This window comes from Perca fluviatilis, chromosome 21, assembly GCF_010015445.1.
Source record: "Perca fluviatilis chromosome 21, GENO_Pfluv_1.0, whole genome shotgun sequence".
NCBI lineage: Eukaryota > Metazoa > Chordata > Actinopteri > Perciformes > Percidae > Perca > Perca fluviatilis.
This window is the reverse complement of record NC_053132.1, coordinates 14,089,334-14,102,804: the sequence shown is the minus strand read 5'-3', so window position 1 is coordinate 14,102,804 and position 13,471 is coordinate 14,089,334. Positions and strand designations below refer to the sequence as shown.

Here is a 13,471-nt window from a genome sequence, read left to right as displayed (position 1 = left end):
TGTCGCAAAATCTTTAAATTGCTGCTGCTGGTACTGCCTCCACACCCAAATGTATTTAATTAGTAGGCCTGGGGTCCCAGAGTCAAATTTGTTGAAATCACTACTATAAAAATCTACTCTGCATCTCTACCATACTGTACTGTTCTCCCAGAAACCCCCTTATTTATTAAGGATTTAGTCGTTTTTATTTGGAAAAGTAAATAAATCTAATTGTACTTATGACACGCAGCAGGTGATGTAATCTGTAATGTATTGAAAGAACCATTCAATGTCCTCACTATGTGCCCAACAGACAGTTCCACATGGCCTCCACAGACCCTTGAGATTACCCTGTCACAGTCCTGGTTGCCAGATATCTTAAAGCTGCATGAGTTCTTGGCAAATCCCCCCAAAAAATAGATCGAAATAATAGAATCCATGGCATGTGTCTAAACCATTAAAATGATTTAATGTAGTTGGTTTTGGCATGCAGCTCCATTCCCAGGGCACATTTGGAAAATGTTGCCCTCATTTTGATGCATGATGTGAGTCACTCTGAGCTTCTATGTACTAGACGTTTGATATGATTTCGAAGAAAAATCCTTGCCAGCTCTTGATGTTTTTAAACGCAATTATGCCACTATCAAAATGCTTATTACAGATTCACTTCTCATATATACTTATAGATACTAATACTATACATAACTGTACAGATCCAAATCAGAAGCAAATATGATCTATCCTGACATAAATTATAACTGATGAAAAATATTCCTGCTAATCATGAAAATCAAAATTAGGTCTCCTTTACTAAAAAAAACTGGCACTTATGTCACACTGTGTAAAAGCAAGGTAGATGTGTGATGACATCACATGCCTCTATTGATTATTATTAACCACCAGGAGAGAAAAATGTGTGTGTGTGTGTGTGTGTGTGTAATAATCACATTGCAGTGACAGTCACACTGCAGGGAGTCTCAGACAAAAGTCAGGTCCCCACAAGGGTTAAAAAAAACATTTAGGGCTAAAACTTGTTTTTTGATTAGGATTAGATTAAGATTAAGGTTGGAATTCATCATATTATGCATGGTTTCGATAGTAGTAGTAGCATTCAGGGAATATAAATCAATGCAGCGTCCTCTTAAGTGACAAAAACAAGAGTGTGTGTGTGTGTGCGTGTGCGTGTGTGCGTGCGTGCGTGCACACGTGTGTGTGTGTGTGTAAGAGAGTGTGTGTGTGTGTGTGAACCTCCACAGTCATTAGCAGTCAGGCTAATCAAACTCACACTATCAACACTCTACAATGACTGATTGGGGCTGTCAGTCTCTGTTAGCAGGGTTGAGGTAAATGAGGGAATGTCTTGTAATAACACACAACATTAGACAGGATGCCACATTTATTCATTCAGATTATGCCAAACTGTATTGAAACGAGTTACTGGAAAATCAAAAGAATTTGTGAAATGAGCATGATGTGTTCAAATGAAAATACAGCGTACCTGCTCTATGTACAAGTGCAAGATATTTCCCAACCATGAAAAGATGTTGTGAAAGAGTTATAACTACACCAGGAATCTAGTTTTACATCAAAAACTGACAGCGAAAAGTAAATGAGTTGGGTGGTGGATGGGCACACCCATTTAGCTTCAAGGGCCCTATTTTAACGATCTGAAACGCAAGCATGAAACGCCAAACGCAAGTAGCTTTGTGGGCGGATCTCGGGCGCTGTTGCTATTATACCGGCGGGATAAATGACTCTTGCGCCCGACGCAAATCTAAAATGGGTTGGTCTGAAGTAGCTAGGTGTGGTTTGGGCGTAACGTGAAAATAACCAATCAGTGCGTCATCTCTCATTCCCTTTAAGAGCAGGCGCGCTTGTTCCATGGCGGACTGCTATTATGATGGCGGATTTGCCTGGCGCACGCCAGCGGGAGCTGTCCGGGAGCTGTCCGGGATGTGGCAAAGTAATAAATGCCCGTCTTAGCCGGGTGGTGATGTTGCTGCGGCCTCTCGGGCGCATCTCCTCGAGTCTGGAGAGGATTCTGCAGCCATGGAAAGTGGGCCTCCAAATGCACCACCTGCAACTGTTGTGCGCCTTCCTCCTCGCCCCACTCCATCTCCATCCACCCGATCTACCAGGACTGCATCGCGCATTACTCCCGGACCAGATTCCGCCGGACTGTCCAATCCCACCGTAGTTCAACATCACGTCTCCTTAAGTCCTCTAATATTTCCTCATTTATGTCATCAACACATCCATGATTCATGGAAATGTGTAAAACACAACAAGCCACAAAGAATGCTGCGACTTTTTGAGGATTGTGCTGTAAAATGCCTCCTGATCTATCCAAACACATGAAGCGCATTTTCAGTAATAGTTTTCTTTGTAATTATGTATGGTTTTCAAAAATGGGAACTGCTGTAGCTGAGAGAAGTGTATGCGCGTTGTGGACACACTAAATTATGGCCAAGCATGCGCCCCTAAACTAGCATCTGAATAACGCGCCACTGACTTTAGACCAGGTTTTTCCTGGTCAGTGGCGGAATTGTTTTCTGAAACTGCAAAATAGGACCACATAACGTTTGCGCCGGAGGTGTAGGGGCAATTGCGCTGAGTGCAAGATAGGGCCCCTACTCTCTTAAAGGCATACTATGCAGTTTCCATTTTTGTAAAACAGCTACCCCTAGAGTCGCTGTGGAGTACTTGTATTTAACATTACTGTCGTAGATACCACTCACGCAGAGCTGTCTCTGCGCTCACGGCCTGATCCCCTCCCCCCTGTAGAACTGGTCTTATTATCAACAATGGATGAATCAACAACTTTGTAAATTAGATTAGATTAAACTTTATTGTCATTGTGCAGAGTACAAATACAAAGACAACAAAATGCAGTTTGTGTCTAACCAGAAGTGCAAAAAAAGAAGAAAAGTGCAATGTGATATAGGCAAGCGCAACAACATACAACATGTAATGCAATGCAAGCAAGTTTACTTGACATGTTAATAAAATATTGGGAGTACAGTCTTCAAGTTGGCCTTATTAAAGTCTCCTGCGATTATGTGAACACCATCGCGTTGGGCCCACTGGTTATTTGAGGTGTATGAGAGTGTACTTTATCATATCATAATGACCAGGTCATGAGAATATTACTGAAACTACAGGCGTTTATGGCGTCCAGCAGGAGAGAGAGCGCCGTGTTTACATTGGCGTCGGGTGGAATATACACAGCCCTAACGATCACTACTGTTAGCTCTCTCGGTAGAAAAAAAGGCCGGCATCTGAAGCTCCTTACACACCAACCAGACGGCCAACCGTCGGCAGAAAAGGCAGTTGGACTGATCAGTCTCCCCAAGTTTGTCAAAAAAATGCCTCAGAACACAAGAGACGAGACGTAATACGTCTGCATAACAGCAGGTGGTGCTAATCTGTATTGTTGCCCAAAAAAATTAAAACTGGCAGCTGATTGGACAAACGCGTCACGTGGGTCTGTTTTCTCCAGAAATTCAAAGACAGACTGTCATGGCAGCTTGTTCAGAATACGATCTCATATTGTACTAAAATAGTTCACCGAAACGTGTTTCTGAAAACATTTAAAGCGAGAAATAGGTCATGCAGTTGCTGAATCTGTCTTCATTTCAGATCAACAAAAGTCAGTTTAAAAGATTTTCGTCAGATTTTGAGAGACTCTAGTCACGCTCATTCTGCTCCCTCTTTCTGGCTTAGCACTCTACCAATCAGATGGGTCATTTGAGTCCGACTGCCGGCAGTGCCCGCCCCGCCGATTATACATGTCAAATCGGCCAAAATGAAGGACGACGGCCCTTCAGACGGACAACGTAATGGAACATACCGAACAGACTTGAGTCACTGACCACGCCAGACTGTCCGACGGCTGATTATCGGCTCTGTGTGTCCAGGCCTTTACAGACATGTACTCGAGGTCAGGGGAACAGTGTTTATCTATAATTGTCTCGTTATTACACCAGTTCTCATGCACGTACATACAGAGCCCCCCTCCTCTGCTCTTAAAGTCCTCAGTCCTGTCCCAGCGGAGCAGAGTGCAGCCGGCTAGCTGCATGCTAGCATCAGGTATCCCCGTGTAAAGCCAGGATTCAACGATAATCAAAGCACAGCAGCACTCTGTAGAGGTGGCTCGTGTGCTATGCTAGCTTTAGCATAACACCGGACCTACGGCCCTGCTATTCCTCTCCCTCCTCCGTCTACGCCGCCTCCTAGACCCGACAACAATCCACGAAGAGCCCGGCGGTCTCACTATGTCGTCTGGGATGTTGTGCGTATAATGAAAGACACTCAAAATAGAATTTAAATTTTTTTTATTTCTTACTGTGTTTATGAACATGTACTGACCCTTTTGTTTTGTGTGAAGCACATTGTATTGCCATGGGTATGAAATGTGCTATTTAAATAAACTTGCCTTGCCTTTAAATACACAATTCATGCAAAGATGTAATCGTCTTTGTGTTTTTGGCACGACACAAATTATGTCGGCATATCATACTTCAAGACTGTCCTCCCCTGAAAAATGCTCCAAGCAGCAATTACAACCCATATTATCCTTTATAGTGGCAGCACCTCTCTAGTGACCATAGTAAGTATGACAGGAGCAAAGCAGAAAGTAATGTGACAAAGTATAAGAGCACCAAATTCTGCGTAAGGAGGAGAGAGGTAGGTTGGAGTGGTGTATGGGTCAAACCAACACAGGACTCACCCAGGAGACCGGGGTTTGTGTCATGTTTGATAATAAAAGTAAACAGGAAGTTTTTTTTAGCTTTACGGAACAAGTTACGTCCCGTTCAGCATCGAATGCGTAACCGAAAGTAAAGGAATGTCTTATTTTAACCCAAACCGTGATGTCTTTCAAAACCAAAACATAGTAGTTGTGGTGCCTAAACACAACCAAACTGCAACCGTTTCACAATGTTAATGACGTGTTTAAAACTGCAAATGTTTTGTTCAAAAACGCAACCATTACGTTTTATAGTTTAGATATCAGGACGGAAAATGCTCCTATGGGTCGTATTAGAGGGTAGGAATAAACAACCTATATCGTCGTATGGTTTGGAGGACTTGCTGCATACTTCAGATGCACTAAGCTTGCAATCCTGGCTCCACGCTGATGATGGGTATTTCAGATACTGCTGTGGCACAAAAAAATCTAAATGTTCTCACCAACACAAGGCATTGAGTCAAAGTACAGTAGCCTAATTACATTTGTTCTCTATGATAATCTGCACTATCAGTATTGCAATTAAAACCATATTGCGTTACACTCATTACCCTATGATTAGAATAATGAGTCATTAACGCTGCTGGATAGTGAATTTGAGCCCCAACAGGAAAATGAATGGTCCCATCTAATCTGACTCATGAACTGTCTAGTCAAACATTTTGAAAAACTTTTCCATAACATAACAATAAAATAAGGACTTGCTTTCTCTCTCCATCCCCACAGAACAGAGATTAATGTCTCATAGCGAATATGATGGGTCATATCATCCCACTTGCTAGTATTATTGGTTCCATAAAGTGAGTCATGCACTCAAAGTTTATTTTTTTCTACTGCATTAAAAAACTTTACCTGGTTTTGCTCTAATCGCTAGTTTTGTCATTCAGACAATTTAGTTTATTATCTACACTTCAGGTGAAATTGAATAAGATACTTAAACAGCTTCATGCTGTGCTGCAGTAGGTTATTTCAAGCTGATCAGATAACTATCATTTTAACTATCATTTGTTGCGACTTAAAGCAATTCTGTAGTGTTTTTTAAACTCTGATATATAGTAAATAATTTGTATGTGTGTGGGTGATAGAATGCATCACAGGGTTTTACTAATAAAATGCAAATTGAGCTTTTCACAAGCACAAATATGATTTTAGTCAAGTGTAGACTTTTGTTTGCTTACCTTTTAAAAGGGAATAAAAAGGTTAGATGTCACAGCTCAAGCCAGCCTGTGTCACACTTAATGATAATATATTCATTGTAGTCACAGCCAATTTCATGTATTTCTTTTTTAAATTAAATTAAATTAATATGTTGACATTTTAAAACATTTGTTAGTTGACAGTAGAGGGCAAGAGAGAAGATGTAGGAGGAGGAACAGGGAGCTGATGACTCAACTAAAAACTATAAGAGACAATGTGCCCCAAAGCACTGGATTACATTATTTTGTCATAATGAATGCATTTGTTAATGTTTTAAATCTTGGTTAAAAGCTCACTTTAAGAAACGTGGCGTTTTTCATTGTCCTGCCCTGTTTATTGTGTCTATTTAAAAAATAAATAAATAGTTTAACCCATTTCTACCAAATGTTTATACTTTATTTGTCTTGCTGTATTACCTGGTATGCTTTATCACATCAGTTCTCTGTTCCATGTTTCCCCCAATTTGGATTATGTTTTTAAAAAGAGCCAAATAAATATTGCAGACTTTAACCAACCATGTGGCAATCACATCTTAGCCATCTTACACGACTGGATGCAGTAAATTTCCAACTGTGGTGCAATTGTGCTGTGCCCCTCTGAACATTACCAAAACCATTTCATACTGTGAGTCACTGCGATTTGCATCACTGAAGGCGTAATGTGGTGTTATGCACGGAAACAGAGCTTGTAATATGTGTGTTATTACACTATTGTGATCCTGGTGTGCTCTATTATACATTTTTTATTCAATGTTTTAAGGCCTCCCCCAGTTTATGCTGTGCTACATATAATTGTATCTCTACTACTTTTCAACAAAAGATGTATAGAAAGATATAAATCTCAAAGCTGAGAAATATGTTCTTAATTCTAGCTATCCTAGATTAACAGGCCATTCTTTTTATTTTTTTTTTTTTTTTTTGTGGGGTTTTTTTTGGGGGGGGGGGTGTGGCGGTTTTTGGGGGGGGGGGGGGGGTGGGGGCGGCGGCCGCGGGGCCCCCAGGCAAAGGTCTACAGCTATCTCCTCTCCAACTGTTTCCCTTTGATCCCTCTAATCTCACATTAAAAGCAGACAGCATCCAGAGCTGCCACACCGACATTTCTTAGTATTTCTATCCAGGCACACGCGTATATGTGTCCATAAACTACTGGAGTATATCACAAAATGCAAATGTATACACATAATTATTACACTTAAGTTTGTGTTAACTCTATGAGATGACACGTTTCTTTTTCATCCTCATCATATAAAGACTAGAATTTTTGCCTCGGTTTTCATCCAAAATGAAAAACACAAACGTAAATCTAGGCTGCAACTAACGATTAGTTTCATTACTGATTTTATTTTCTTGATTGATTGTCGATAACATGTCTAAAAAACAATGAAAACTGCCCATCACAACTTCCCAGAGACCAAGGTGACATGTTTAAATTCCTTGTTTGTCTAATCAACAGTCGAAACCCCAAAGATAAGCAATTTAAAGTGATACAGAACAGATAAACACAGAACATTCTCACATTTAAGAAGCTCCTACCAACTACTTTTGGCATTTTTGCTTTTAAAGTGACTGAAACGACTAATGGATTATCAAACAAGATGCCCATTAATCATTTCAGCTGGACTCTTGTTTACTCTTTCATTTGCATGCATGTATCTAAAGGTCAAACTTTGAATTTGAGACTGGTAAACTGTCTATGCATACTACCAACGTATGCTGGTGAAATGAAAGAGCTTAACTTGGCAACACTAAAGTGGTTCTAAATTTAAAAACCCTAAATGCAATCAGCATTATGCTCCCTTAGCCGAAAAAAAACAAACACAAATGACTAAAAAAATCCCCACACTGCCTTTATCTTTAACAGGTTCCAATTATGCGAGCTAATCTGGGCATATTTCCCTCGGGAGGCAAAGACATAATTGCCAGCAATCTGTGCAGTGATATCAGCGCTGTTCTTGTGTGGCTTTAAAATGACTTGACACATCTGGGAGCGACTGTGTTGTATTGGTCTGAACTACACATTTGGCTTAATCAAAAGGGGTCAATTAGAAAAACAAACAGGCGAGAGACTCATTTTGGATGCAGAGGAACTGAAAGAGGGCAGATGGTAGGCAGGAGACTGAGCTTGTCCTTGAGCAACGATGTAAAGTCATTGTTGTAAAAACACACTTTGACAAAGGAGTACTCACATGCATTTAGGCAGCTGGATACACGAAAAACAACACATCTTAAGACAAATACAACCTGATAAAACCTCAGCTATTTGTGAGGCTATTGCATTCCCATAAATAAGTGGTACTGACACATATTGTAAGAGTAAACAAACAGTCTTACCAAAAAGCATCTCCGCGTGTTTTGTGATACCTCTGCTTGCTACTCTCTTCTGTGTTTGACTTAGGTGTCTCCTGCCAGTTTATCTCCCATCAGAGAAGTTGAACAAAAACCAACAACGTGCCTCCTCGCAGATAACCTTCTCTGTCTCTCTTCTGTGTCTATCTTTCCTCCACTTTGATTCTCTAACTGGAACAAAATCCTTTCTCGGTCAATGACACATGTTGGCTGTGATCCAAACTCAAGAACGACATATGTGCTTCAATTAAAAGCCTTGTGCTCTGCTGATCATGCTGCCCTTTAGGAGACAAAGGAGAGAAGCACCGAGGCGGATAGAAAAACAGCAGAGACGGGAAAGAGGCTGGTGAGAGTCTAAAGAGCAAGTGTGTATTCTTCTGTATGCGTGAGTATCTAAGAGAGTGCGAGTGAGCGAGTGAGCGAGTGAGCGAGGAAGAGGGGGGAGAGAGAGCTGGCAGAGGACTGGCTATCAACAACATTAACATCCCACCTCTCTCCCCCTTCTTCTTCTTTTCAGTACAATTTTCTATTCAGGGTTCACACCTGCATGTGCCCTAAAGGACAATTAAATGCAATTTCCTTCCTTGCATTACTTGACAACAATAGGCATCATTTATCAATCTATTTCTATTCTGCTTAAAATGTTAAGGTCCTGCTTAAAATGCAGCTGTGCTACTGTGACTACGTTTACATGCAGCCAATAACCCGTTCAAAACCGGAATATTAGCAATAACCCGGTCACGACGGCCATGTAAACACTGGCAAAAACCCGAATATGCTCATATTCGGGTTTTTAAAAACCCGAATATGCTACCTGGGTTACCCCTTTTCTAACCCGAAAGTTTGGTCATGTAAACGCGTATTGGCATATCCCCATCAAAAGGAACATTGATTTGTGTTCTGCGCATGTTCTATTCGCAAGGAATCTTGGTCTTTTGAGTAGAGGAACTTCTTGTATGCGCCAGAAAACATAGTTATAATAATAATTATATACTATAATAATATAGTTATATATATGTCAATGCAGAAAACCTGCGCGCAGTATACCGGAAGTAAACAAGAAGTAGAGGTAAACATGGCGAGACGCAGCACAGCACCACACTTTTGGAGCGGGGAGGAAACCAATTTCTTTATTAGTGTGGTGAAAACCATGAATATAATGTCTTTTGTTGTGCCGAGAAGTACCGAGATAGTGAGATTTATAAGAAGGTGACCGAAAAGTTATTGCGTCTTAAGGTTGTCCGTAGGCTACGTCCAGACGCTAACCGTGCGTCGCCGTTTACGTCGGGATATTGCCAATTGATTACAAATTCCATGTAGGAGTAACTCTCTCTGCTCACGCATGTAAACGGGTTATTCCGAATGTTTCAGAAACCCGAATAGTGACCTTAACCCGACCATAACCCGAAAATTGACAGCTTGTAAACGTAGTCATTGTCACCCAAAGTAATCAACATTGTGGGAACAAAGATGAAACATTTACAAGCTTTTAATCCACATCCAAATGATACACCTTTTATGTTTACATCAGATACTGCAGTACGGGGTTTGTGATGATTGATTGCAAGGTCCTATTTGATTAGAATTAATGGTTTCTACACCCCTGTTTACATGTCCAATAGGTTGAGTGTGCAGAGTTTTCAATCACAATACCTGAGTCACTCAAGCAGAACATAGTCATTATTTTTTCCACCACCACTTTGGTGTGACTGATGTAATCACCAGCATAATTAAACAGTGGTTTAGTGTTCAGCCAAAGTAAGCAGTAGAGTAAAATTTAAATGAATAGTTTGTTCTGTAGTTTTCCTACATACAACCCCAGTATTGTGTTCTGAAGCTTAACCCTCTCCTGCATGTCATATCTATATATAGACGCTCGCATTTATACATTTTTACATGACGATCACAGGAGGGGCTGATGTGGCTATAATGTTGCATTTTAGGGAGGAACAGGAAGAAGCGCCACAAGGGGCACATCAGTGCCAGAAAAGGGAAACATACATTTAAATATTCAAAGCGACACTGTGTAACATTTGTTGAACAAGACTGTAGCACAAGTAGAGAAGAGTCAGCAAACTGACAGTTACGCGACAATATCTAAGGTCTGCTAACATTAGCCACCATAAGCCAAGGGTGGAAGTAAGCATTAGATGAGAATAATGTGTAGCCATTCAAATACATTATATTTCTTATGCAAATGATACATTATCAGAAGCCCTCAATCTATCCAATGCTTGCATGCAGTAGAGGGTTTTGACTCTGTAACGAGTTACAAAAATCTGAATCATAAATCATGGAAGCTTAGCATATTGATAGTTCAGCTATTTCCGCACTCAACACTGATTTAAACTATTTTAGATCAAGCAGCATGCAGCTCTAGCAGAGTGTTTATTTAAATGAGCAGGTGGGAGAGATTTTTGTACACCTAATCGCTCGCTCATTTTATGGACTAATCTTTCGATGATTACTGTATTAACACTGCAGAGCAGAGTTAGATTCTGTGTTCTGTGTCACCCTTTCTGTGTGATATTTAGCTCAAATGGCTCTTTGAGTTGCAATGTATTTGTATGTATGTATGTATGTATGTATACAACAGTGATGGTCTTGGTGTTACCATTGAGAAATTATGTAAAGTATATTCATTCAAGTACAGTATTTAAAGCTATAGTGCGCAACTATTTTATATGATGAATGGCCATTACATTCAAGCCATTGCCAAATGAGTTGATGCAAAGCTAATTAAGCCTATCAGCTCCACAAAACTCTCTCTGTATTTCTCATTATGGCTATGTTTACAAAATGGTGTCGTCCAGTGACTTTCGCGCGCAGAAGCTCGAGTGATGCGTTTTACATCACCACTGAGAAACGACAACAGCAGCGTTCAGCTTTGGAGACAAAGAGGACATAACAATTACAAGATAATTACCTCTTCTTTTTTAATCCCCCGTGTTAGCAACTGCGTGGAGGAGGGGTGGGGGTGCGATCACAAGGCTTGCGGCATGTGGATGCTATGACAGTGCTGTTGTCATTACTAAGAATTTATCATGGGGGCGACAGAAACTATGCACTAAAACTTTAAATACAATGTTTATGTAATACAACATTATACTTACATTCCCTACATTTCAAAATTAATAATAATAATAATAATAATAATAATAATAATAATAATAATAATAATAAATTCAGTTTTACAGCTATTCCAACTAGTTACTTTGCAGATTAATATTAAATGTACATCGGGTGCTCTCGTGGCCGAGGGCTTTACGTGCTGACCATGAATCAAAACATCTTTAGTTCATGTCAGCTGGGGACCTTTGTTGCATGGGGTTCTACTGTCTCTCTTATTAAAAGGCATGGAAATGAATAAATTAATATATGAAAATGTAATTTACAGAAATTGCTGCTCCTTATATAGTAATCCATAGTAATAATAATCAAAGTATTGTAACCATTAGGATGAGTGGCCCCATTTTAGAGTATAAATATATAATATATTTTTGCATTGTGGTATACATTTTACTTAAGTTAAGGATCTGATAACTTCTTACAGTTTGTTACCATTTACACCATGGACATGTGATTAAATATTAAGAGTATACATACATTAACCTGAGGATTCTCTGACATGTGCTTTAAGTTGTTGAAGAGGAGGAGAGGAAGAGTTCCAGTGCATCTGAAATCTTGACTCATTCCAGAAGCATGTAGCTGGATATTTGTAGAGGCAACAGAGAAGCTTGTACACACCGCTGGGGAGGGCAGGCCTTCAATGCATTGTTATTCATTCCACAGTCACTATAATCACTTCAAATAAACACGATTATTCTCACAGTGTCTTCCCCGGAACCCTGGCCTCAAATGTCATTTACAGTGTCGTAAACACACACACAGACACAAACACACACACGCTGCTTGTGTCTGCCCTGTGTGCTCCTTGCTGGCTACATGTCCACTTGAATAAGTGTGGTGTGGAAGCACAACGCTGACAAATCCTGACAGTCATACACTTGATTTCAGCCTGCTGCATTCAAATGAAAGTGCAGTGAGCCTCAAGCAGAACGGTTGTGTGTCAGCTACACAGAGGATGCTTTCATTCTCTGTGGACCTACTACTAAACATCGGCTATGCATACCTCTATTTACCTATATGGAATCTGTATGTGTGTATGATTGTCATGCCATGTTACTTATGGAAATGACTGAGACAGAAACAGAGAGGGACAACAAAAGCCTCTTTACTCTCAACCTGATTCACCAACCAAAACATTTTTTTTTGCATTTTGACAGTATCGCAGCCCAATGCATTTTAACTAATTGCTTTTATAATGATAACACTTACATACATACACACATACATACATACAATACAGGTCAAAAGTTTGGACACACCTTCTCATTCAATGAGTTTTCTTTATTTTCATGACTATTTACATTGTAGATTCCCACTGAAGGCATCAAAACTATGAATGAACACATGGAATTATGTACTTAACAAAAAAGTATGAAATCTTATATTTTAAATTCCTCAAAGTAGCCACCCTTTGCTTTTTTGATAGCGCTGCAAACCCTTGGTGTTCTCTCAATGAGCTTCATGAGGTAGACCTGAAATGGTTTTCACTTCACAGGTGTGCTTTGTCAGGGTTAATTAGTGGAATTATTTCCCTTATTAATAAAAAAGCAAGGGTGGCTACTTTGAAGAATCTAAAATATAAGACATGTTTTCAGTTATTTCACACTTTTTTGTTAAGTACATAATTTCACATGTGTTCATTCATAGTTTTGATGCCTTCAGTGAGAATCTACAATGTAAATAGTCATGAAAATAAAGGAAACGCATTGAATGAGAAGGTGTGTCCAAACGTTTGGCCTGTACTGTACATACATACATTTACTTATTTTATCTAGGATAACATCCAAAACCAATCTCAAAAAGTTACACTTTCACCAACAAACAAATCCGACGTTTGTCATGTTTGTATTCAAATGTATTGACACATGCAGGATAATGGCTCTCTGCCACCTAAAATACCAAAAATTACCTATTTATGTCTAAAAACCAAGTAAAGCTCCTTGGGTAATTTCTGACACATCTCCTGTAGATGACACAGTCATTGGAAAACACTGTAAAACAGGTGTCTGCTTCAACGCTATCAGCCCCTGAGGGTTTTGGTGCCTATCTGTGAACAAGCCAGCATCACTCCTTT

At 39.8% G+C, this 13,471-nt stretch overlaps 1 protein-coding gene across 4 annotated transcripts in view; it reads right to left on the bottom strand.

Moving 5' to 3' along the window:
- Window positions 1-13,471, bottom strand: part of LOC120551364 (zinc finger protein 385C-like) — a 77,661-nt gene that overhangs the window by 24,030 nt on the left and 40,160 nt on the right. Inside the window, exon 1 of one of the 4 annotated variants that reach the window (XM_039788770.1) lies at window positions 8,254-8,685. The exons of the other annotated variants lie outside the window; for them this stretch is intronic. Coding sequence (XP_039644704.1) covers window positions 8,254-8,263 — 10 coding nt within the window. The 5' untranslated portion in view covers window positions 8,264-8,685. Of the gene's footprint in view, window positions 1-8,253; window positions 8,686-13,471 lie in introns of those variants that run through there. 4 annotated transcript variants of the gene reach the window in all.